At 39.0% G+C, this 23,100-nt stretch overlaps 1 protein-coding gene across 3 annotated transcripts in view; it reads left to right on the forward strand.

The window, feature by feature from the left end:
- Nucleotides 1-23,100, forward strand: part of stau2 (staufen double-stranded RNA binding protein 2) — a 72,563-nt gene that overhangs the window by 16,696 nt on the left and 32,767 nt on the right. For all 3 annotated transcript variants that reach the window (XM_077624288.1, XM_077624290.1, XM_077624289.1), the window contains exons 6-12: nt 3,002-3,161; nt 5,499-5,606; nt 12,203-12,415; nt 12,896-13,033; nt 14,605-14,733; nt 15,325-15,382; nt 20,680-21,032. In XM_077624288.1, the coding sequence (XP_077480414.1) occupies nt 3,002-3,161; nt 5,499-5,606; nt 12,203-12,415; nt 12,896-13,033; nt 14,605-14,733; nt 15,325-15,382; nt 20,680-21,032 (1,159 nt within the window). The remainder of the gene's footprint in view (nt 1-3,001; nt 3,162-5,498; nt 5,607-12,202; nt 12,416-12,895; nt 13,034-14,604; nt 14,734-15,324; nt 15,383-20,679; nt 21,033-23,100) is intronic.

Consider the following 23,100-nt stretch of genomic DNA (forward strand, 5'->3'; position numbering starts at 1 on the left):
CCTATGTTATTTATTTTTTTACATTTTATATCAATTTTGCGTGAATCGCATTCACTCCGGATAAACTCCGGAAATGGGACAAGGCAACTCCTGAAATGGGGTCGACGGTGGTTGGCAACTCTGTAATACTGAAAGACTACTGATAGGATCTCACATGTCTGTTATGGAGGAAGTATCAAAAGTTTAATAAAGTTTCAAAGGTTTCCATTAATTGAGTATATTCAAAAGTATGTTTTGCTTGTCACAACAAAAATGGCTTCCATACTAAATGTCACCTTGCAATTTCCAGGGGTAATTGAATGGCAACATGTCTGATTTCCAATTTCTGACTGTTTGATGGATCAAATAAGCTGAATGTTCGTGTGTGTGCCAATTTATCTGTGTTTGGAATACTGATGAGTCATACCTCACACATATATTCAGACACATGCACGCACACAGTGGTCGTTAAAAAAATAGAGTGATTTTTAAATGTTATTACATTCTTCCTCTCCCTTTTGTGATGTTTTACACCCTCCCTACAGGTGTCCTGGTCAGATTCATGCTTTGTTGTCACAATAATAATAATTGATAACACATACACGCAGAGCCAGCCAACAGGCAATGATGTGATTTGCTTGTCTTTCTTGCCTCTATGAGTTTTCGCTGCGTTCTAGGCTTGCTTGCTTGGGTTTTAAACCATTGCTTTCCCACGTTGTAGATTAGGGTCTCCCACCAGCCTCTCGTTCAAAAGCCCCCACCCTTTCCTCTCACGTTCTCGGTTTTCCTCCTCCTTCCAACGCTGCGATCTCCTTTTTCGTTCTCGGTGTTATCCCTCAATCGCTTCCTCTCTGCACCTGTACTCCATGTTCCAGCCCCAGCTGCTCCCATCTCGGCTCAGCGCTGTTGGCCTGAGCCAATGTTGCACTTGGCATATCCTTTGAGACCCCGGGGCTGATCTTGACGTGCAAGGGCCAGGCTAGCCCCCGCCCAGAGAAGGCTCCAGTGGCCTCGAGAAGCTGAGAGCAGTTGGATGAGAAGGAGAGTTGTGGGCTGAGGAATGACCTCCTGCCATTCCGAGAGTAAAATGTTTTTTCTATGACCTGCTGTGCAAGAGATTAGTGTAATACATGAAGAGTAAGCCAGAACATAAACAAATGGCATTTATGTATTTTAGAGTAACTTCATCAAGAAGCAATATGACAATAGTCAGGAGAAAACTATGCAATCATTTCTCTTTTATTGACGCTGATTGGACTGCAACCATCAAAGATGCAGCCGATTCATGCCGAACTAGTTTGTGGTGTAAAGACTAACATTTCGTCAGCAGAGATGCCGCAATAGGGCAGACAACCTAGGTAATTCCCTACGTCTCTCCAAGACTGTTGACATTAGTCCATATCAGTAACATAGCTCTGATTTAACACTGGCAAAAATGCGTCTCTGTTGGGAGTCCCCTACATAGGGGCCCCAACAGACTTTTTGGATTAAAGTACAGTTCAATAAAATGAAGCGGCGTTATCACCTAAAGCACACAAAAAAAAAAGATGATGATCAAGGAAATTTAATTACCATTCTCAAACTACTTATTCCGGCACTCGGACGTTTGGTCCCCGGACGTTTGGTCCCCGGACGTTTGGTCCCCGGACGTTTGGTCCCCGGACGTTTGGTCCCCGGACGTTTGGTCCACCGGACGTTTGGTAGAACGGACGAGGCGTCGACCGGACGTTTGGTAGAACGGACGGGGCGTCGACCGGACGTTTGGTAGAACGGACTCTCTCTCTCATGATTATAATTTTGAGAGCAAGAGATTACCTGGTTGCTCGCTTTCAACAGTAAACTCTGTCTCTCTCTCTCATAATTTGACAGCGAGCGAACCCGGCGACCAAACGTCCGGTCGACGGCCCGTCCGTTCTACCAAACGTCCGATCGACCAAACGTCCGGGGACCAAACGTCAGGGGACCAAACGTCTTTCGACGAAACGTCCGGTCACAACTTTTCCCCCCCACATCAAGATCAAGTTACTTCAACACATTTGGATCTAAACATGTAAAAATTATGGTACAACAACAATCTATTTAATTCGGTCAGTTTATTTAACCCACCTGAATGTCTTTAGTTGCATGAATAGGAACACTTGAGAAATCAAAAATGTTTCAAACTCGTTCATTCCAAAAAAAATCATTAAAATAAATACATTTATAAGCCTATTCCATAGTAAAAGAATTTATTATCAAAAGTCCAAAATGCTGTTGTGAAATATTAGGTGTTTTTAAGCTACTGTTAATGAGTTGTCATGTTTGCATGGAAAATACAGGGGCGTATATAGCATGAAACGATACCATACTATCAACTTGTGGAATGCTTGTTTTAGCTGACTCTAAATTCCTTTAATGTGACTGGATTTCTTCAAATCTTTGTGGCAGTGTACTCTATGCAAGCCCCATATTGGGGCTGTGTGTTCTCATGAATTGGAAATGTATACACTGGCAGAGAAGAAAGCAGAAGACAAGGAAAACGGATATTAAAAACTTGGGGTTCCTCCCACCTCTCGTTAGCTTTCCCACTATTTCTCTTGGCTTGTCCTCCATTCTTCAGACACTCTCCCACTGACCCAGGAGGGGGTATCACCACATGGACTTGTAGACAGCTCTATCATTTTGGTGACAGCTGAGTCGCACTCTGTCAAGACCCAATGAAAGAGAAGAAAATCTATGACGAGGGCCAGAAGAAAGAGAAAAGGATATATGTGTCCCTCTGCTTTGTGTGGCAAACCCAAACTGAGAAATAAAAGCAAGACATTAGTTAAGTGATTGGTTAAAAGGGTATTGTGAAGTAATTGACCCTAATGGACTGCATGACCTTTTATTTTCACGTGTTTAATATACGGTTTTGACTTCTTTTGCACTTTTTATTAGATATTTCAGTTGGACAAAGATATCCTTCCTGGTGATATAATCAACCCTTAGTTTGGTTTACATTGCTTTTGATTAACTCTGCGTCTTGTTTCGTTCTTTCCAGGTACCATTACCCTATTCCCAAGATCTTCTATGTACAGCTCTCTGTAGGGAGTCACGAGTTCATTGGGGAGGGTCGCACTCGCCAAGCTGCCAGACACAACGCTGCCCTGAAGGCTCTGCAAGCCCTCCGCAATGAACCCATCCCAGAAAGACCACCACAGGTGACCTCCCTCAAACAGTTTTAAATGGCTTTAAGAAATAAGGAATGGGTATTCCATAGTATCACCGCCACAACACTGAATACAACTCTTATAATGAACTACTACCGCTGTCTTAATTGGTTGAATAATCAACAAGAAATCAGTAATACGTTTTATTTTAACAGCTATTGTGATAATCCTCATTTTCCAGCATTTTACTTATAAAGTGTAGTATTTCTCTGGTTTCTGTAGTCCTAGATGAAAGCAGACTGATTATTTTTGTCATCAATCAAAACACGTCATTGCAAAACATCTGCTATTACTTTGAAAAGCAATCAATATTTTTCTTTGTGTTATGAACCGAAACAGTATCCTACAAATAATAACTTTATTTTACGAATAATAGTGGATTTAATTTATTGCGAGTAATCATTTGTAGCTGTAGTTGATTAATTCGACATGAACGTAAAATAATTGAATCGAATGCCTTCATTCATTATACAAGTACAATATAATATAAATCGCCATAAAGTACACATGAATAAAAAGGCATAAAACGTTCTATACAATAAAAATGAAATGAGGTAGGAAACTGACTAAAGTCACATAAAACTGAGCAAAGTGCCTTTTGTGGGTTGCGAGGTGGGAATCTTCAACTTTTGCTTTGTACAAAAATACCATATTAGATTTTACGTTCAGCATGTTGACATTGCCATCAATCTATCCAGTGTCTTTCATGGCCACCTTGAAAAATCAATTGTTAGTCCCGGCTGTAAGGGGTGTTCTTATTCTTTTTTTTCTTTAGTATAATATGAATACGTAACCAGCTTTCAACAGATTGAATCCAAATCCACCGCATCTCCAATTACTCTAATGCATAATTAATCTGTTTTTAGTTTGTACTTGTCACTATTTGTTTTTATCTTCTTTTTCTCTGAGTGTGGCTGTACCATTTTCCCTTGAGGCATGTTTGTCATTTGTTATTGTCTCATACAGCAATCAAATTACCCCAGATGCTCACAATCTGCTATTGCCAGTAATTTGCCTTTGTTACACTTTGCTTCTGTTACTTGCCAGACCCGCTTTGTTGTTGCATCCCTAAATGAGCTCCTTTGATTTCATCCCAAGCCGAGTCTTGTTTCGCAATTTGTTGTCCTACATGGTGGTTGTTTTGTAATTGTCTCTAATTATAACTCCAAGTGATACATTATGAAATGTCGTCAGGAAATTCTAAAACCGATATACTATACCAAATTAGAATCTAAAGATGTACACATTTTCTTAAATATTAGATGTTTAAATTTTGTTTCAAAAAATAGGTTTTGGGCCTTCATGCATGCTTGACTGGTTGAACACTCTAAATCACTGGTGTCAAAGTGGCGGCCCAGGGGCCAAATCTGGCCCACCGCATCATTTTGTGCGGCCTGAGTAAGTAAATCATGAGTGCCAACTTTCTGTTTTAGGATCAAATTAAAATGAAGAGTATAGATGTAAATTACATTTCCTGATTTTCCCCCTTTTAAATCAATAATTGTAATTTTTTAAATATTTTTTTCTGTGTTTTTAGTTCAAAAATCATTTTGTAAAATCTAAAAATATATAAAAAAAAAGCTAAAATAAACATTGTTTTAGATCTATTAAAAAAACGGAATATTCAGGGTTTTTAATCCAGCTCTTTTAATCGATTTATTAAAAAAAATCTAAATATTATATCTAAAATGGTCCGGCCCACGTGAAATCAAGTTGACGTTAAAGCGGCCGGCGAACCAACCCGAGTCTGACACCCCTGCTCTAAATTGTCCCTAGTTGTGGTTGTTCACCTTATTTTGCGGTGTGATTGGCAAGCAACAAATTCACAGGTGGCCGGGCTTTATGGGAAGTGCGTCGTCATTGGTCAAGTATATTTCCCGTGCCCCTGGAAGTGAATACGGGTTCACTGCTCTCTTTGGCGTGATGAAAAATTATTTCCCTTACTACTTTCTACATTAATGAAAATACTCACACTTCATTAAATTTAGTCCACTGTCCATAAAACTGAAGATTGCATTTTCTGTGGGCAGAAGGTAGTAAGGTACTGGACACAAGAATAGATGTTTTTTTTTTCTTTTTTGTAGAACTGATAGATATGCAAACTCATTCCTGCCACAAAAAAGTGTGGCACTGCCAGTTTTTGCCAGTGGATTAAAAAATATATATATTTGTTGCTGGCAGATGATAAACAGAGCGGTAAACCCTTAATAGCTTTCGTGGATACGGGGAATCTACATGAGCAGTTTTATGTGTTGCATCTTTTTGCACAAGTCTGATTCCATCCACACTGAATGTTTTTTTTGTTCTCATTCCTGATCATTTTGCCAGGATCCAAAAGAAAATGTGGAGAGTGAGGAAGGCGCTGATGCCAGCAAATCAGAGATCAGCCTGGTGTATGAAATTGCCCTGAAAAGAAACTTGAACGTTAACTTTGAGGTAAGACGATTGTTCGAATTGAGTTTAAAATTCACAAGTTTTTGGTAAATTGGGTTTCAAATGTAATGTACGGCAATACCATGAGGTTTGATATACTCTGAATATTTCAGCATTTATGAAATCCAAAACACAAAACAAACTCATTAATTTTAAATTGTAAACCGTTTTTGCGCAAACAAAAGAAGGGAATATTTCAGGTGTTGCCTAGCGTAATTTGTTTTCATTTATAAAAATTGGTTTGCAGGTGTTTATTTTGCAAAGATTTTTTTCTAGGAAATACTACAGTGATTGGCTTTTTAGACTATGCTGTTAACTTAGTTGATAAATTGCACCCAGCGTTGAGAGATGAATGTTTTAATACCCAATAATATAAATAGGTTTAATTTGTCCTAGATATTTTTGCTGGAACTACTACAGATTTATTTCCCCTCTTCATGGTGTCTGTCTATGTGAAATCATATCCATGCATTGCTACTATCCTGAGATATGAAGCCATTTTCTACCATTAGTTTGTGAATAATGTATTTGGTCGAAATTGGAAAATAGCAGTGATAAAGCATTAAAAGACACAACATACATTTTTGATTCTCCACAAATACATGAGTTTTTTAATTTTATTTTTTTATTAAGAGGGTGAGTTTGTAGATTCAGCCTCCTTCTCAAACACAGATTGAATAGAAAGGCGCACAGGTTTAAGGGAGAACTTTTGAGGGAGAACTTCATCTCTCAAGCCACAGAATTACACTAAATTGTCAGTGAGCCTACATTGTCACAGCCCTCGCCAGATGGGGGAATTGGAACTTTGGGGTATTGTCACACTTTGGATATAGCTAAGCAAAGTCAGATTTTTACTTGTGTAAATAAGTCGCCGTTTTGGGTGCTATTTCAAGTAATGTACATTGAGGTTATAAAATGAATAAACAGTGACAATGATGGAATCTCAAATTAATCATGAATAAACAAGCAAAACTGTAAACTTTGAGCCCTTAGCAGCAACAACCTGAAAAGACAAATGTAATTATTCAAACTTATCCGATTTTTGCTTGAGAGTTGGAACTATCGATGGGCTGTTTGCTGTTGTATTCCCTTCAAAATATTCCGAAAATGATGCACACAAATGTCCTCACAATAGGATAACGCACGACCACTTGCCAACGAAAAGTAGTCTTAAATGAGCGATCACGGGAGCTAACAGGCTAAGGAAGGAAAAACAGAACTGAAAAAATGCAACAGCTCAGCCTACACGCGTATTGATTGTGGGTAATGAAGTTTTATTCTGAGAAAGGGTGCCATTGGCTATCAGTGTTGTGTGCACGAGTATACTTCATTACCCCTCTTTTTGCCCGCGAATGTGCGTTGTGCGTTTTCTGGTCCATGTGTAGGAGAAACTCGTGTTCAGTGCTCGTAGATATCTGTTATACACGAAAGAGATGCGGCAAAAAAGACAGTGCGCAACAATGATAAACAGCCTCTCATGTCATGGCCACCTGGCTTTCTCGCATCTCGATCTAGAGCTAATTATTTGCTCAAAATTTTCCTCGGATCTCAAGCATCTCGTAGGTAGAGCTGCTCGTATGTAGAGGTACCACTGTATCTGGTTCCAGTGACAATATTAATATAATTTTATTACGTGCAGATTCAACACGCATTGTCAGATTGTGCCATTTTAAGGGGGTTAACGCATCTGTCTAGCAATGTTGGCTTAACTTTGTATTTTTCCACTTGCCTTTGTCCATTGGTACATTTAACAGGGAAGCCAAAAATAGTTTCCTTAAACTGTTACCGGCAGTAGCGTCAGCCACCCAAGTTCCAACAATAGTGAAGTAAGAATATCTACTAGCTCAGTCTTCCCGCTTGCATTTTTCATAATGCCACGAGATAGGCTTGCAAACACTGCTCATTCTGAGTCCCGAGTGTCTGACACATAAAGGGTTTGTTTGGAAACTTCAATAGGACTTATGAAGAGAAAAAATGCATGGGGTAAAATAATACTGTACGCAAGTGAACAAAACCGAACATGCTTAACCAAAACGGTTCACTACATTCATGTGATTCATTATACCTGTGATCATCATCATCAGTTATTTCATTGAGGGATATCATTGACAAACATAACAGATTTGTTTACAGTATGGTGCAACAAGGGTTTAAAATACTATTTGATGTTTTCATTTTTTATTCAATTAGACTGAACATTCAACGTTTAAGGTGGTTCAAAGTAGGAGTCCGTTGTTAATGGGATGAAAGTTGTAAACTAGTAAGAACTAATTCTAAAGGGCCTGTACATCTGTTTTTAAAGTTCCCGTCTTCAGCTGACCAAGGGTTTTATAAAAATGTATGTCCTCAGCGGACCTGCTTTTTCTGTTCTCTTTGGCTTTCACCATATCTCAGCTGACATATCCAACAATTTTCCCCTATCGCAACACTTCAACTTGCCAAAAACAGGGCAGGCTCCGTTTACAGTGTGCCCCCTCCCATCCGCCATTGAATCCTTCCTTTCCACTTTTCAGACCAATACTCAGAGAAAACACAAAAGTCAGATTTTTGTGAAAGTAGATAGTAGACAGTGTGGATTTATGAGCAAGACAGAAAATTGAGACACTGAAGGAATTAAGGGGTGAAGAAAACTTCTGGCATTTTGTGCTAATGAGTTTACACAAATTTGGAAAGTTTTGCTGAAAGCTATCAGTCCTCCTTTTTACGCCCTGCTTTTTGGTGGGAAACACTTCGCTCATCAGACCATGACATGGCTGTTCTTCCTGGAACAAGAATAAACAACAATGGTTAAATGTGTTAGTTTTATTTATCATCTGTCATCTGATTGGAGACTCTAAATTACTCCCGGTATGGGTGTGAGTGTGCATGGTTGTCCGTCTCCTTGTGCCCTGCGATTGGCTGGCCACCGATTCAGGGTGTCCCCCATCTCTGGCCCGGAGTCAGCTGGGATAGGCTCCAGCACCCCCGTGACCCTAATGAGGATAAATCGGTTCAGAAAATGAGATGAGATGAGATTTTCTTCCCCTCCCATTTTGAGGCCTTGAGTAACCGTTTTCAGATCAGACCGCATTCCTGTCTCTGCTTTGCTTAGTCATTACTGTTTCCCGATGAGGATCCATCCATCTTCTCTCGCTTATCTGAGGTCTGCTTCCATGTAATAGTAGCTTTATCACGAAAAGCCAGACTTCATATTTTTATGGTTGATCACAAACTGAATCACCACACTTCTTACACGCCTTTAATATGTGACATTTTGTTGCAGTTGTTAATCTGGGTTGGTTCTGTGTTTAAGTGTGCAGTAGAATTTTGCTGCATTTTGGCATCTGTCTTGGCTCTTCTACAACCCAAGATACATTTTTTTTGGCCTTGTGAAACAAATGACCAAGCTATTTTACAACCATAGCGTCCATATTTTTGCTGCCATCATTTCTTGTCTGAGGTATTAGCTTACACGAGTACTTGGACGTGACTGCTTCAGAAAATAAATACTACTTGTATTTCTCTGATGGACATTTTATACCGATCCCTTCTCCTATTGTTTCATTTTTGTAATGTATTTTTCTTCCAATTTTTGAGAACAACACAAGTATTGCATCTCTCCCTAGTGAATGTCCATTGCGGCATTTGGAATTTGTCTCAACTCGACTTATATGGCGCCTCAGTTCCTCTTTCATTTAGTCTCCAAACTGTTGTCGTCTTCATTCAGGTGAACACCTCTCTCAGCAGTACCCATATTTTCACATCTCATTCCTCCCCTCTCTGCTGCATGAAATTTCCTGTGAGTCAGTGCTAGCAAACCCCTGCTTTTCCATCCCTCTGCAACGATGAGGGTCGCCGCCACCCTCTGAGCCAGTTGGCTCATTTAATCCTCCTGTCAGGGAATATCAAGCAGATGTCGGCATCAAAGAGGAACCAATCTATAAATCACAGCTTGTTTGTTGGATTGGAGACTCCTTCTCAAAGGAGGGACACAAGAGTAGTGGGTCTGAGCCAAGAACCATCTTACACGAAGCTACATACCCATCCCACCCTGCAACAGCTTGTCCATCCAACATTCATCATACAAAGAGTCTTTCTTCCTTTTGGATGGACCCTCACTTTGTCTTAGCCTACCATCGGTATCGTAGTTCTCTAGTAGTAGTGCACCTGGGGGACTTTGAACGGTGATGTTTCTAAGGGAATTCTTATTAAACCTAGAGCAGCAACTAATGATAATATATCGACCAATCAGACGAGTAACTCGGTGATTAATTGAGTCGTCGGACAAATGACACGTTTTTGGCAAATTCCTTGACAATTTACTAATAGTAATACACAAGTTAACGTTTTTTTTAGGGTTGTTTTAAGTACAAATGAAGACAAAATGAATGACTGCTTCCTTGAAAAAAATATTTTACTGTTCTAAGTACATTAAAAAAGTGTTTAGTTAAGTAAAGACCCTGAGTATGAAACAAAAGTCTCAGTACAAAAATCAGGCAAAATTAGGGTATAATTGTAATTTAAAAAGTGCTGCTTGGTGACTTTTCTCAATAAGCAAAATTCTGATATAAATTGTCAATTCTTGATATACACAAAATTTATTCAAACAGAAGAAAGTGAGCAGCTACTCATTTTGATTAATGCCAGATTAAAAGCAACACTTAGGTGCATACTACCACCTTATGCACACATGATTAATAGCAGATTGGAAGCAACAATTAGATGCATACTGCCACGTACTGTACCAGTGTATATCTTTCATTCTTCCGCCTTGATTTCCCCTCATGCGCTTCATTACAATGATTACATCCACAAATAGTTGCAGACAATAATCAAATTTGTTGGCAAGAAATTTAATTATCAATTTGGATTAGATGTTGTAGCCTTAATTCAACAATTATTCCGTATTCCTTTTTTCCCCTAAATCCAATCATTGGTGGTTTCTCGTTACAATTATAAGGTATCTTGTAATTATTTTTTTTGGTCTATGCAGTTTCAGATCAATAACAAGAGCAAAATGGCTATGGTTCAAAGCAATCTCAAATAGAGAAAGTCTGGATCATTTCATTCTTCCTCTCAATTTTTCTTCACACTTGCACGAACGATATAACCTGATCTGATGAGATGCTTCCAAGACCAACAGAAAAATCCAGTTGCAACTGATTCAATCCCCTAGGAGCGTATGCTTCTTAAATGCATTAAACAAAATACTACTGACTAATCTAAGGTGCGTAAATGGTCATCTTATATGCACAGTAATTTTGTTTGTGTGACAAACCTTAAGTGATCAAACTGTCAGCTTTGCCATTTGTGCTTCAAGAGCTCTGCAACATGCTTCTTTACGTACAATTGTTTATTCATTGTAATGGAATGTTGACAGAAAAAAAGCTGAAAACCACAGCGTAAGGTTTCATGTTTTGTTCATATACTTCTTTGGTGTGATTGCCACAAATAGTGTAGTAATTTTATTTAGTTAACTGAAATCAGCATGCACTTAAAATTGAATGGACAATAATAGGGACATTATCCTTCAGTTCCTGTAATGGTGTACAATTAGCGTCTGCTGTTGTTGAGTCAACTATCTCAGGAATGCTCATGGTTCCACTTATCAGTTTTAATCAGTTCACCGAGGGGAAATTAGCGGTTTGAAGTTTGTTTGATTTCAATAATTTGTACTGTGAGTTCCACAAATTGCTCTGCTCTGATTAAGGACCATTCTATGAACACTGATTATATTTATATTTATTTATATATATGTATGTGTGTACATATATATATACATATATATGTATATACATATATATATGTATATATACACATGTATATATACATACATATTTATTTATTTATATATATATATATAATTATTTTTTAAATCAATATAGATATATAGCAAAATTTTATATAGGTGAACTTTACATATTGTTGTTTGAGTGTGAAACAATTCTTTTCTTATTGTGTTTATACAAATCATATTTTTTTGAGAGCCACACCTGCTACTTTGTCTCTCTCTCTCTCTCTCTCTCTCTCTCTCTCTCTCTCTCTCTCTCTCACTCTCACTCACTCGCTCTCTCTCTATTCACTCACTCACTCACTCACTCTCACACACACACACACACACACATTCACCAACCCGCACATTTACACACACTGTACTCACAGACCCTGCTCTCGTACTTCACAGGAAGTAGATGTGATTGCAGAAGCATGACCTAACGCCAGCCGGTGTTTGTTTTAGGTCTCCCAGGTGACCAGAGGCTAGAGGAAGGAAACTGAGCCCTCATCACTAGAGACTGTCATCTAGGAGCATGTTTCTTTTAATGTGTTCTTGTACGTCAGTGCCTGTGTGTGTGTCTTGTATATGAATAACATGAGTGTATGGGTGGGTAGTACTGTGACCATTGAGAGCAGATGTTTTAGACCACCTGGTTTAGCTGCTTGCAGGGTGTGCTGCACACGCTTTGTAACGCACACTATGAACAAAAAGACAAAAATGTGCATTCCCATGAATCTGTGGAAGCCCATGTACATGCAGGAATGCACGCCTCAGTCAATGTTTGATGTACAGTACCTGTCCGAGAAAATCTGAAATGAAATCAACATTTTTTTCTACTTGCTAGGTGTTGAAGGAGAGTGGACCCCCGCACATGAAAAGCTTCATGACCCGCGTCACGGTTGGTGAATTCTCAGCTGAGGGTGAGGGCAACAGCAAAAAGCTATCCAAGAAGCGTGCCGCAGTATCCATTCTGCAGGACTTGAAGAAACTGCCCTTCATTCCAGTTGTGGAGAAACCCAAAACACACTACAAAAAACGTACAAAGACCATCCTTAAGGTATACAGAATGGGACCATGCCCTATACTGGCCAAATCCTAACCTAAAGGCAAATATAATTATGCAATCCTAATTGATCACTCTAAATACATCCCACCCCCCAAAAAAATATATCTGACTCCAATGATCGATGCATATACATGCCTAGAATATAGCTTGCAAATTTCATTGTGAGCTGCCCATGAATAACGGAAGAATAGATAACAAATGTAATGTACACAACCCCAACAATATGACTGGCTACTTGACAAGGCTTCAGCCTGTAAAACATCAGGCTAGCGCTAAGCCTTGCTTTATGAACTGATTAAGCCAGCTCAAATGAGAGGCACTATGTCTTCTGAGACAAACCAAAAAAAGTTTTCTTGTAATTGATCAAATTCATTGCCCTTTTTAATTAAATAACCTATTTAATTGGAAATTACTCAGTTATTTCCTTTAAGAGTGATCATGTTTTCTATTCCCTGTCATTTCTTCTTCTAGACAGGACCGGACTATGGTCAGGGAATGAACCCTATCAGCCGCCTGGCCCAAATCCAGCAGGCCAAGAAGGAGAAAGAGCCAGAGTATTTGTTGCTTTCTGAGAGGGGGATGCCCCGACGCAGGGAATTTATCATGCAGGTATGTCCAGCCTTACATTCCAAGATTCCCACTAATGCCTCTGATAAGGACAGCTAACTTATTTTTTTCTCATGGACAAGTCAAATGACATGTATATTTACCCTTGTTGACCTCAAGTGTGAAAATCCCCCAGATCTACCTTAGACAAATGATGCATAAAATATTTTTCCAAAATAATTTCTTTTTATTTCTATTCTATTTATTAATCTAATATTTTTTGGTCTGGCAATTTTTTTTTTCATAATCCCTTTTTTTTAAAAGTGAAACACTCCTATTACTAACATGGTTTAAACAAAAGCTACTGCATTATCAGGCACGACAATAAGACTTCATAAAGTCAAGTCAAAGTCAAAAGCCTTTATTGTCATTATACAACAGCTGCGTATAACAAAATATATGGATCAATATTGGTTAATCATTGTTCGAATTTCTCTTTAGCACACCTCCATCTAGTTGATGTATAACTCAAATCCTAACCACTGCTACTGCTACTACTACAGTTCCATCTGGTGTTTGTATAAAACAACCAGTCTTACTATTATTACCATCTAGTGCAGAGGTGGCCAAGTCCGGTCCTCGAGACCCCCTTTTTCCCTCCACCAACACACCTGAATCAAATAACCTGGATCGGTATCAAGCTTCTGGACAGATTGCTGATGAGTTGATCATTCTCCATGCCCATTTGATACACACATTAATCTCTGGAAATGTACTGTATATGCATTTCTTTTATGCCCGATTCTCACTCCTCTTAAACATCCTCATTGTTCTCTGCCATAAACACAGTAAATATAATTAATTCCTACTCAGGTTTTCTCTTTTGTCAGGTCTTATCATTAATTACAAAGAAATGTTTCACCTTCTCTTAAGTGCTTTTAATGGACCTAATGTATTTATTATTTTAAGAATTATTGTTTTTCCACAAGTAATTTATTGGTCTTCTCCCCTTTATGACTTCCTTGTCGCCCACATGATGCATTCAAAAGAGCACTTAATGAGCATGTCAGAGCACTTTGAGTAAATGCACCAAAGTTTGGCTTTTCACAGGCTCAAGCTGCCCTAATGTTATTTGTACAGCCTAATTGTCTGTTTGCATAACTTAACGACGTCTGATATCCTGTCGGAAATAATCTGTTTACATTACAAGTTGACAGATTTCATGTTTCAGGATCATTGAAAAGCAAATATTTAAAATTGACTTTTCCTTTTTTACAAAATGTTAAATAGTAGTTTGGAGTTTGGTGTGGAGAAAAACCGGTGTTTCCAGGCTACAAGTGAAAGAAAGCCAATTAAGCATGGGGTGTTTCACAAGAATACATACACATGTACATGTACATGTACATGTACATATTTATTTATTTAATACATATTTATTTATTTGATTAATACATATTTATTTATTTAATACAAATGTATTTATTTAATACAGATGTATTTATTTATTTAATACATATTTATTTATTTATTTAATACATATTTATTTTAATCCACATTCTGCTATGATACTGCCTTTCGGAAATCCCTTTTTATTAAGAACTGACAATATTTTATCAACTGTGTATTTCATGCAGGTGAAGGTGAACAATGAGGTTGCCACTGGAACAGGGGCAAACAAAAAGGTGGCTAAAGGGAATGCTGCTGAAGCAATGCTGCTGCAGCTGGGATACAAAGCCTCCACAATCCCTCAAAATCCCACAGAGGTACAACTTTATTACGGTGCACATAAATAGTTTATTATTTTATAATATGTTTGTTATGAATTCACAGCATTTTGCGGGCCAACACATAACAGCACCCCTCAACATTTTATTCTGCAACGCCAGTTAACTATATTTTACATCAATTATTTCATAAACTTCTTTGTAAAAAAGAAGTCTTGATCTTGAAATCGTTGTCAATGTAGCTCTGTTGTCTCATCCAACTGATTATTTTGCCAACCAAACAAAATACATATGTAATTCAAGTCAGTAATATTATTGACACCAATGTTAAAATTCTGTTGCACATGCGTTTTTGTGAATGTGTATTTTTGTCGGGAGACATGCATACCACCACAGCAGCAGCACACTGAATCAGAGCTTTTTCAGGGTGCAAAACATTGACAACCCCCCTGATTAAATAGCTGGCCTAGACAGACACTAGGTTCCTTAAGCGTTCTTGCATGTGAGCGCTCGTCTCTTTGTGGTCCAAACAGTAGGAAGGAACTTGTCTGACATGCGTGGAAAAAGCTGTCTGTTCAAGAATACATCTCTCTTACTTACGCACTCCCCTTCCCCTCTTCATCACCGCAGATGGACAACAAAGGCTGGAATGGACAAAAGGCGTCTTTTACTGAAGCAACAAATAACAGTGAGTATTGGCACGTCTCTCTTTCCATTTCCTTCTGCTTCCCTTTCCCCGTGTCTCCATCGCTGCCCCTATCCCAGGTGGTTTTAACTGCCGAGATGGCCCGGCGTTTAATCTCTGTGACTGGTCAATGGGCATCTGACTGTCAGATTAATCGGCCGTGCATCCTTGTGGGGAGCCTGCGAATTCAGGCCCATTCACTCATGCTTATAGGCACTGCACACTGAGGCCCTTTGGGGAGGGAGCTGCCTTCCTGTGCACAAAACATCACATTTCACTCAGGATTAGCACACAAGCGCACATTCAGATAATCTTATGCATAACCAACGCATACCACAAGATGATGCAGGCCATATGTATGAAAACATGATCAAGAAGTTACTAAACAGGGCATCAAAGATGACAGGAAAACAACTGGAGACAAAATGAGTTATATAAAAACAATTACAATAAAGATCTACATCTAAGTTTGAAGTCATCCACAGTACTGGTTGAAATGCTGTTTTTAAGTATCTTTAAGTCAAGTCTTATATTGAATATAATGAATATTTGCGGGGATAGTCAAAAGGTGAGCTGTAAATACATTCCGACAAGCGAAATAAACATCTATCGTCTCTCTTGTGGAAAGATATATATTTTTCTGATATTATTTTTAAGAATATATTATGCAGGTGTACATAGAAAAACTTAGTATTTGTATCTTTTACATTGGGATAATGGCGTGTGTTCAATTCATGAGGAAGCAGTTCGGTCAGATATGTTTCTGTTGTTTTCGCCAATTTAGAATATAGAATTAAATGCAGATCGAGCTGTCATAACAATTTTTTTAAACCAACAGCTTCCCCTTTGTTATACGCACACACATGCACAAAACACACACTGTACACTGTATGTGAATATATTACAAACATAACTCAAGACAGAAGTGACTTAAATGCCACCAGCTGGAGAAATAACAAAGTACTCCATGTGATGTGGGACAGACAACAAAGAGATCTGTATTTTAAATTTAAATGCGCTGTCATCAACCAGATTCAATTGAGGTTCTTTGGCAGTGCTGCCATTCCCCGACACGAATATGCAACCACAGTCTGAAAAAAAAGGTATTGAAAGGGATGTTTGAACTTGATGACAAACTGTATAATATTGACATATGACTAAATATAGTTGTTTTCTCTGGGTACAGAATATCTACAAAGGATAAAGACAATTAATGAAATTCACATTTGTGATTTGGCCCAATTTGTCTTGTGAAAAGTCATTTGAATCACATTCGTAGAGAGATGTTTGTACTTTTGCATTAAATATTGTGGTTGTGGTTTGTATTGTGGTCTTCACATGAAGCAATTCCTGTCTCATTACACAAGAGCAAAGCTTCTTGGGGAATTTCACTCATTTATTGATGATATCTGTAACCATTCCCATTCATAGTTTGTCTCTTAGTCAACATGAAGATAAATTCTCAGCTCATTAGCTTTTTATGATCTCCCAAACCACATTCAACACACTAATAAATCTGACATGTTTTCTGCACAAACATTTACATACAGCCCACTAAAATGTGTTTTTGTTGTTGCCTATTGCCATGACTGTCAATGCAGGATGGAAACAAGCTTTAATCTCCCCTAATTGTCCTATTTAAAAGCTATGTTTTACAAGGATTTGAACATTGTAGAGGAATAATTTGTAAATCATTGGTTGTGACATGGACTTGACTAGCGCTTTCACGTATTTCCTTCAAATGTACCATTGCATTGAGTGAGAAACTCATCCTCTGTATGCATCTGTGTAAGGGAAAGAACTGCAAAATGTGTGTTTAGCATGCACAAGCGGCATATGCTCTGTTTTATTGTGTAAGACACTGTGCTGCATTCAATGTGCTTGTAAAGTGTTACATAGATAAAGGTTTGATTAATTGATCAATTGCAATATAACAACACTTTATTGTGGAGAAACTGAGAAGTTTATACTCGTAAAATTTGGCAAATTACATAAAATTATCTCGCTAACGATTTGTTTATCCCCTGTTACCTCATTTTCAGTTTCGGGCAAGAATTTTCATTTGAGTGCTTCCCAATGCTGCTCTGGCACCACCCACACTCAGACCTTTAGAATTAACACCTTTGTTTAAATAATTGTCTCATTAGAGCTGAATAATTATAAGCCCACCACAATTATTTCAAGAAACAAGGTACATCTGAAGAAAGATTTTGTGTTTGCGTTACCTAACATGACGTGCACATCATTGTCCTTGAATGCATCCGTATTCATTCCCTATGGTTAGTTAGACGCTGCGCCCAAATAACGCTGTGGCTTAGAGACTAGAAGGAAACGTCAAAGAGAAGTAACAGGAGTGATTTTTCTCTTCAATTCCCATGGGTCCTGCAGCCAGGCTTTTCACTCGAGTTGCCACATTTCATTTCCTGCTGTGCATGTGTGTGTGTGCGTCTGTGTGTCCGTGCATTGTGTGCATGTGTGAACTATGCGAAGGTCTCGCTCAGCCATGGTGATTTATAGCAGCAGGCTATGGCCCTATCTGTTTTCGATCAGTCTCATGCGTGGCTCTGGCTTCCCTCCAGCGCTCCCCTGGCCGGCCAGACGACGAACATGGGCGGAACCCCTCCAAAACTGCCCCAAAGCTTGGACTGCTCTCCTTTCGTTCTCTTTTTCTCTGCTCTACCAGTCGCTCTGCCCATCCTTTGCTTTCTCTCGTTTGGCCCGACTTAATGCACACAATTTCAAAGTGCTTAGACCGCCCAGATCTTCTCATTGGAACATCAAACAATCTCTGCCCATTGAAAACATCATTACACCCACTCAAGATACAGTAGACCAGCGCTCACGTGGCTTGAGCCCCCACGGTGATGTCATATTGGCCAGTATATGTAATTTTTATAACATTGCATGCAGGATTCTCATGAAAGTTTGTGTAAATCCAAATAAAAATTGCCCTCCTGACTGGAAATAAGGGTAAAGCCGTGGAGGGTTATGTCATGGGTGACGTGGTGGAGATTGTTAGAGTATGAGTAATAGCGCCTGGGTTTCATCGCAGATTTCAGTGCCCACTTCATCTGTTAACATTGGGCAATAGGGTTCCAGAAAGCTACAATTTAAGTGCAAGTGCACAAATCTCTCTCTTGTCTGTGTATGTGAGATGACCATAGTAACTCAAACAGGAAGTATGCTGTCAGTCATGCGCTCACTCCAACACTTTCTTCCCAGCTGTTGGTCCGTACACACACAAACAAGCACAAAGACACACACGCACACAGCTGGTCTTCCTGTCTCTGATGACCTTGGCAGGATTTAGGAGGCTCTGCATGGTTTTCACATTCACTCCTCCACACCCAGGTCCTCTCCCATATAAAAACTGGCTCCTACTTTTAATGTCTTTACCCCAATTCACATCTCCCCCTATTGGTCTTTCACGCCTCATATGCTTTCAGTCTCTCTTTTAATCTGAGCCACTAAGTGACGAAAGTAACCCAGCCCATTGGTGATTTCTTCAGTCCACCTGTCACGGCCGTTTTAGGATAATGATGTCAGCACCACAGATGTCAAGATAAATACATAAGATATAGTTAAGTGATCCGGATCAGAAGAGTCTCAAACTTCTGTCTTGTTCATCTGAATGTAGTCCCATTAAAGAGATGCAGGTCAGAAAAAACAGATGCCTTGGACAGTTAAACACAGATCACACGGACCATTTCTTTAGGCTACCGAAAAGTAGTTGCAGTAGGCGAGACACAGAACCATCTTTGCAATTTAGTGGTTAACATTTGGACAGACATTGGGACTTTCTCATCCTTTGTGGTTGACCTGGTTTACTCATCCGTTTCCAAGAATTCCTAACAAAGGGATAACTGATTTTAGTCATTAATCCAGAATCAGTCATTGGGTGTTAAGTGTTATTTTGTAACTAGCGTCAATTGCCCAAATAAGGCAACAAAACACTGCTTCTAAAGTGCTCCAGGATGGTTAAAATCCCAGTGAAGGCTTATGAATTGTCCGTGTCCGAGTTCTTCCCTCTATTGCATTCAAAGTGATAGATTTCACTGAGCCAACTGTGCTGTTTCTCATTACTGATGCAACTCTAGCTGTTGTGTTGATGTTGGTTGATATGTCTGTGTTTGTGTTTCCGAGTGAAGAAAAAAGAAGCTGCGCTTCTATCCCACCGGATGCATTGGTTGAGCTCTGATCTGCCAAACTACACAGTGATGGAATGACACTTTTGGAGCCAAGATTCACAGACACACAGCGATACACACATATGGGCAAATGAATTTGTATGGCTCTCATTTCAGTGGTGAATGCATGGAATTGACCAAAGATCATGATCAAAGTCAAGGCGGTGATTCACACTTTTCCAACCTTTACTTTGTGAATTGTGAAAGAATCAGGGTAACAAGAAATGTATTCTCATGTGTAATGTTTTTATTTCATTGGGTGTCTGAGACTTAATCACTAAAAGATTCTGAAAATGAGAACTATTTTCATTAACTAATATTTTGGTGAAATACTGAAAAGCAACAATTATACTAGAAACCTTTAGCCATTCTCATCACCCATATCCAGCTGACATCCCTTTGGGGGCATGTTCTTAAAACATCCAGGGATTTATCTGATTTCCTCAACGCACACTCACTGCCCACTCTAACACACAGTTGGATCCGTAATTGCCTTTAGAACTATCTTAGTTCTTTGTGGGATAGATTCAGTAACTAATGTATTGTAAACATTCCTCACATAGTTTGGTCCATATTGATTAAGTAATGGCATCATTCAGTTGCTGCAGATTTGTTGGCTGTTCATCTTTGATGTGAATCTCCTATTCTACTACATCCCAATAGTGCTCTGTTGTATTGAGATCTGGTGACTGGAGGCATTTTGAATACAGTAAAGTCATTGTCACACAATGTCCCCACAGTCCGAGGCGATTCAAACTTTATGACCAGGTTAGGTCCCTTGAACTGCTAACCATCAAAAGGTAGGCACACTGTGATCATATGTGATTGAATATGGTCAGAAAAAGGCTCATGATGGATTTGGTTATCAAATTTATCTCACCACCAGCAACCTATACGAACAATACAAGGCAAGATGGATCTACATATGCGTTCGTATTGTTGACGCCAAATTCTGACTGTACTATGTGAATGTCACAGCAGAAATCAATCTCCTCTAGTTATTTATTTGTTCTGACTTACATTTAAGTGAAAACAGCTCTCAATTTCTGTACTGTATTTAATTCACATTGTGCTCATGTGCCACTAAGTTACCATTTTTCTACATCCTCTCAGCCCAGAAAGGTCTTCTCCACCTCAGCCCTGATGTCTACCAGGAGATGGAGGCTAGTCGGAAACAAGGAGGTGGTTCCCCAAGCCCCAACAACAGCAGTTCCATCAACTACATAGCCCCGAAAGACATGGGCCCCTGTACCACCTCACTACCCCCTGGACACACTCCATATTTCAGCAGTTCACCCTCCACTCCTAGCCCGACGGCCACCATGGCTAGGGAGTTGCTGCTAAACGGACAGTCACCCCTGGCCGATGCCTCGCTGCAAGGAAAAGGGAAGACCTCCTTGGCCTGTGGTGTCTCAGTACAACCCGCACAGCAGCTGGAGTACCTGGCTCGCATCCAGGGTTTCCAGGTAAGCTTCAAAAATTTTAGTTCTCCGATGTTGATGTTTTTCTTGCAGTTGTAGTGGAAACACTAACTTAACCAGAGTACCAAAAGGGATTGTACTCTTTACTGCCTTATTTAGATACTCATTTAGATTTTAATTATAAGCAATAGATTTCGAGTGAGAAGCAAACCTCATTGATACTTCATAACTGGAATTGACACATATATATATATATATATATATATATATATATATATATATATATATATATATATATATATATATATATATATATATATATATATATACACACACACACCGCACACCAGAACACACACATACTTTCACATACTAAGAGTTCCAAACTTCAGTTGCAGATTTTTTTAAATAATGTAAAAAAATGCAAAAACATTCATTTTCTCTTAAAATGTAGAAAGTTTTCTTTTTTTTTGGAAAGACTATTGTTATTGTTCAGAACCTTCCTTAGTGTGTTCGTGTGTAACCTGAGAGAGCTTTGCTGCCTGGCAAAACCCAAACACACTAGCACGTATGCACATACACGCACACTTGCACACACGCAGCAGGTTCTGTTTAGTGGGATTGAAAAGTCAGGATAAGTGTGTGCATGTATTCATTTTAAGCGTCTCTTGTTTATTGAAAGTACAGGCTGTAATCTGCATTACTGCCTTTAGACTTTAATCTTTTTCTGTGAATCCCTCCCTGATGCATCTGATGTGTGGTAACAAACACATCAGAATAGGAGTATATTTCTGAGCCAGGCTGTAATTGAGTCATGCAGGCAATGTGTTTAATTGAGCGAATGTTTTCTACCATGCACGTGATGAGTCTGCATGGAAAAAAACTCTAGCTCATGGCGTTTCTCTTACATTAATGTGTTTCTGTGGTCAAAACACACCACAGAGCCCCCAAAGTACTATTGCTTTTCCATAATAAAGATGTCACTTAGTGTCAGTCTGTCAATGACATAACACGATAAGATCCTAGTCTGATTGTAATGTTGTTATGCAAGTGAGTAGATTACAGTGACCGCTCAAAAATGAAATGAAAAGAACTTAAGACCAAGTGTGTTACACTCAACCAAACAGCAAGCTCATGTACCTGCTGAGCCCTACTTTTGATTTTATCTTTCCAACAGAAGCTCAGAACTAGTTGAGCAGCAGTGTGTTGTTGTATTGTGCCATTTTGGAGGCACAATGCTGGCGCTTAGCGTGGTTTTATGTGTGTATTTCCTATTAATTTTGTTGGCGTGTTGTTGGCAGCGTGGCTGTGTATGCTGTAAGAAGGACAGAAACAAAGATGCAAGATTTAATAGGCAACACATTTTTTTGCTTGTCTCTGGTTTAATTACAGTGTAATTGTCCTATATTGCTACTAGTTGTTTCGCTTGACGTATTTGACCGCATTGCCACCAGCCTCACATCTACACCAATAATATGGCTTAATAGTGCCATCATCCACTGGAACTACTTCACTGTATGAACCTGTTCCTCACGTTGAAATAAATGCCACATTTTGGTATGTAGAAAAATCTAGGGTGTAGTCTGTCTTTTGCCGGAAGTCAGATGGGTTAGGCTCCAGCAACCCCTGGAATCCTTTCGAGGATGCGCGGTATGGAGGATAAATGAATAACAAAAGCAGAAAATTACATATTAACAACATACCATACCGTGTGATTACCGTACATGATTGTTTCTTTTAGAGTAGCACCGAGTTGAGATGCCATGTGACCTCAGCAAACTGGGTGGATAGCAGCTTTTGCATGTTTGCACTCAATGTTTTACTGTTTTCTTAGCTGTCACAAAACGACTTCAAAGTACTTTGAAACACATTATACTAATGACAGCAATTGTTCGGCATCCCTGCTTGAATCTTAAAATCATACGTACTCTAGGATCCTCGGGGAACCGACTATTGACTTAAAATAAATAAATAATATATTGCGGATAGCATCCTTCCTATAATCCTGTGACACTCCCAACTAATCTTTGACTGGATCCCATAATCTTTCCACCTGCAACATCCATCAGAAATAACATAGTCCTGATAGTGATCAGTTCTGGTATTCAGCCAT

The sequence above is a fragment of the Stigmatopora argus genome, chromosome 17, assembly GCF_051989625.1.
Source record: "Stigmatopora argus isolate UIUO_Sarg chromosome 17, RoL_Sarg_1.0, whole genome shotgun sequence".
Lineage (NCBI taxonomy): Eukaryota > Metazoa > Chordata > Actinopteri > Syngnathiformes > Syngnathidae > Stigmatopora > Stigmatopora argus.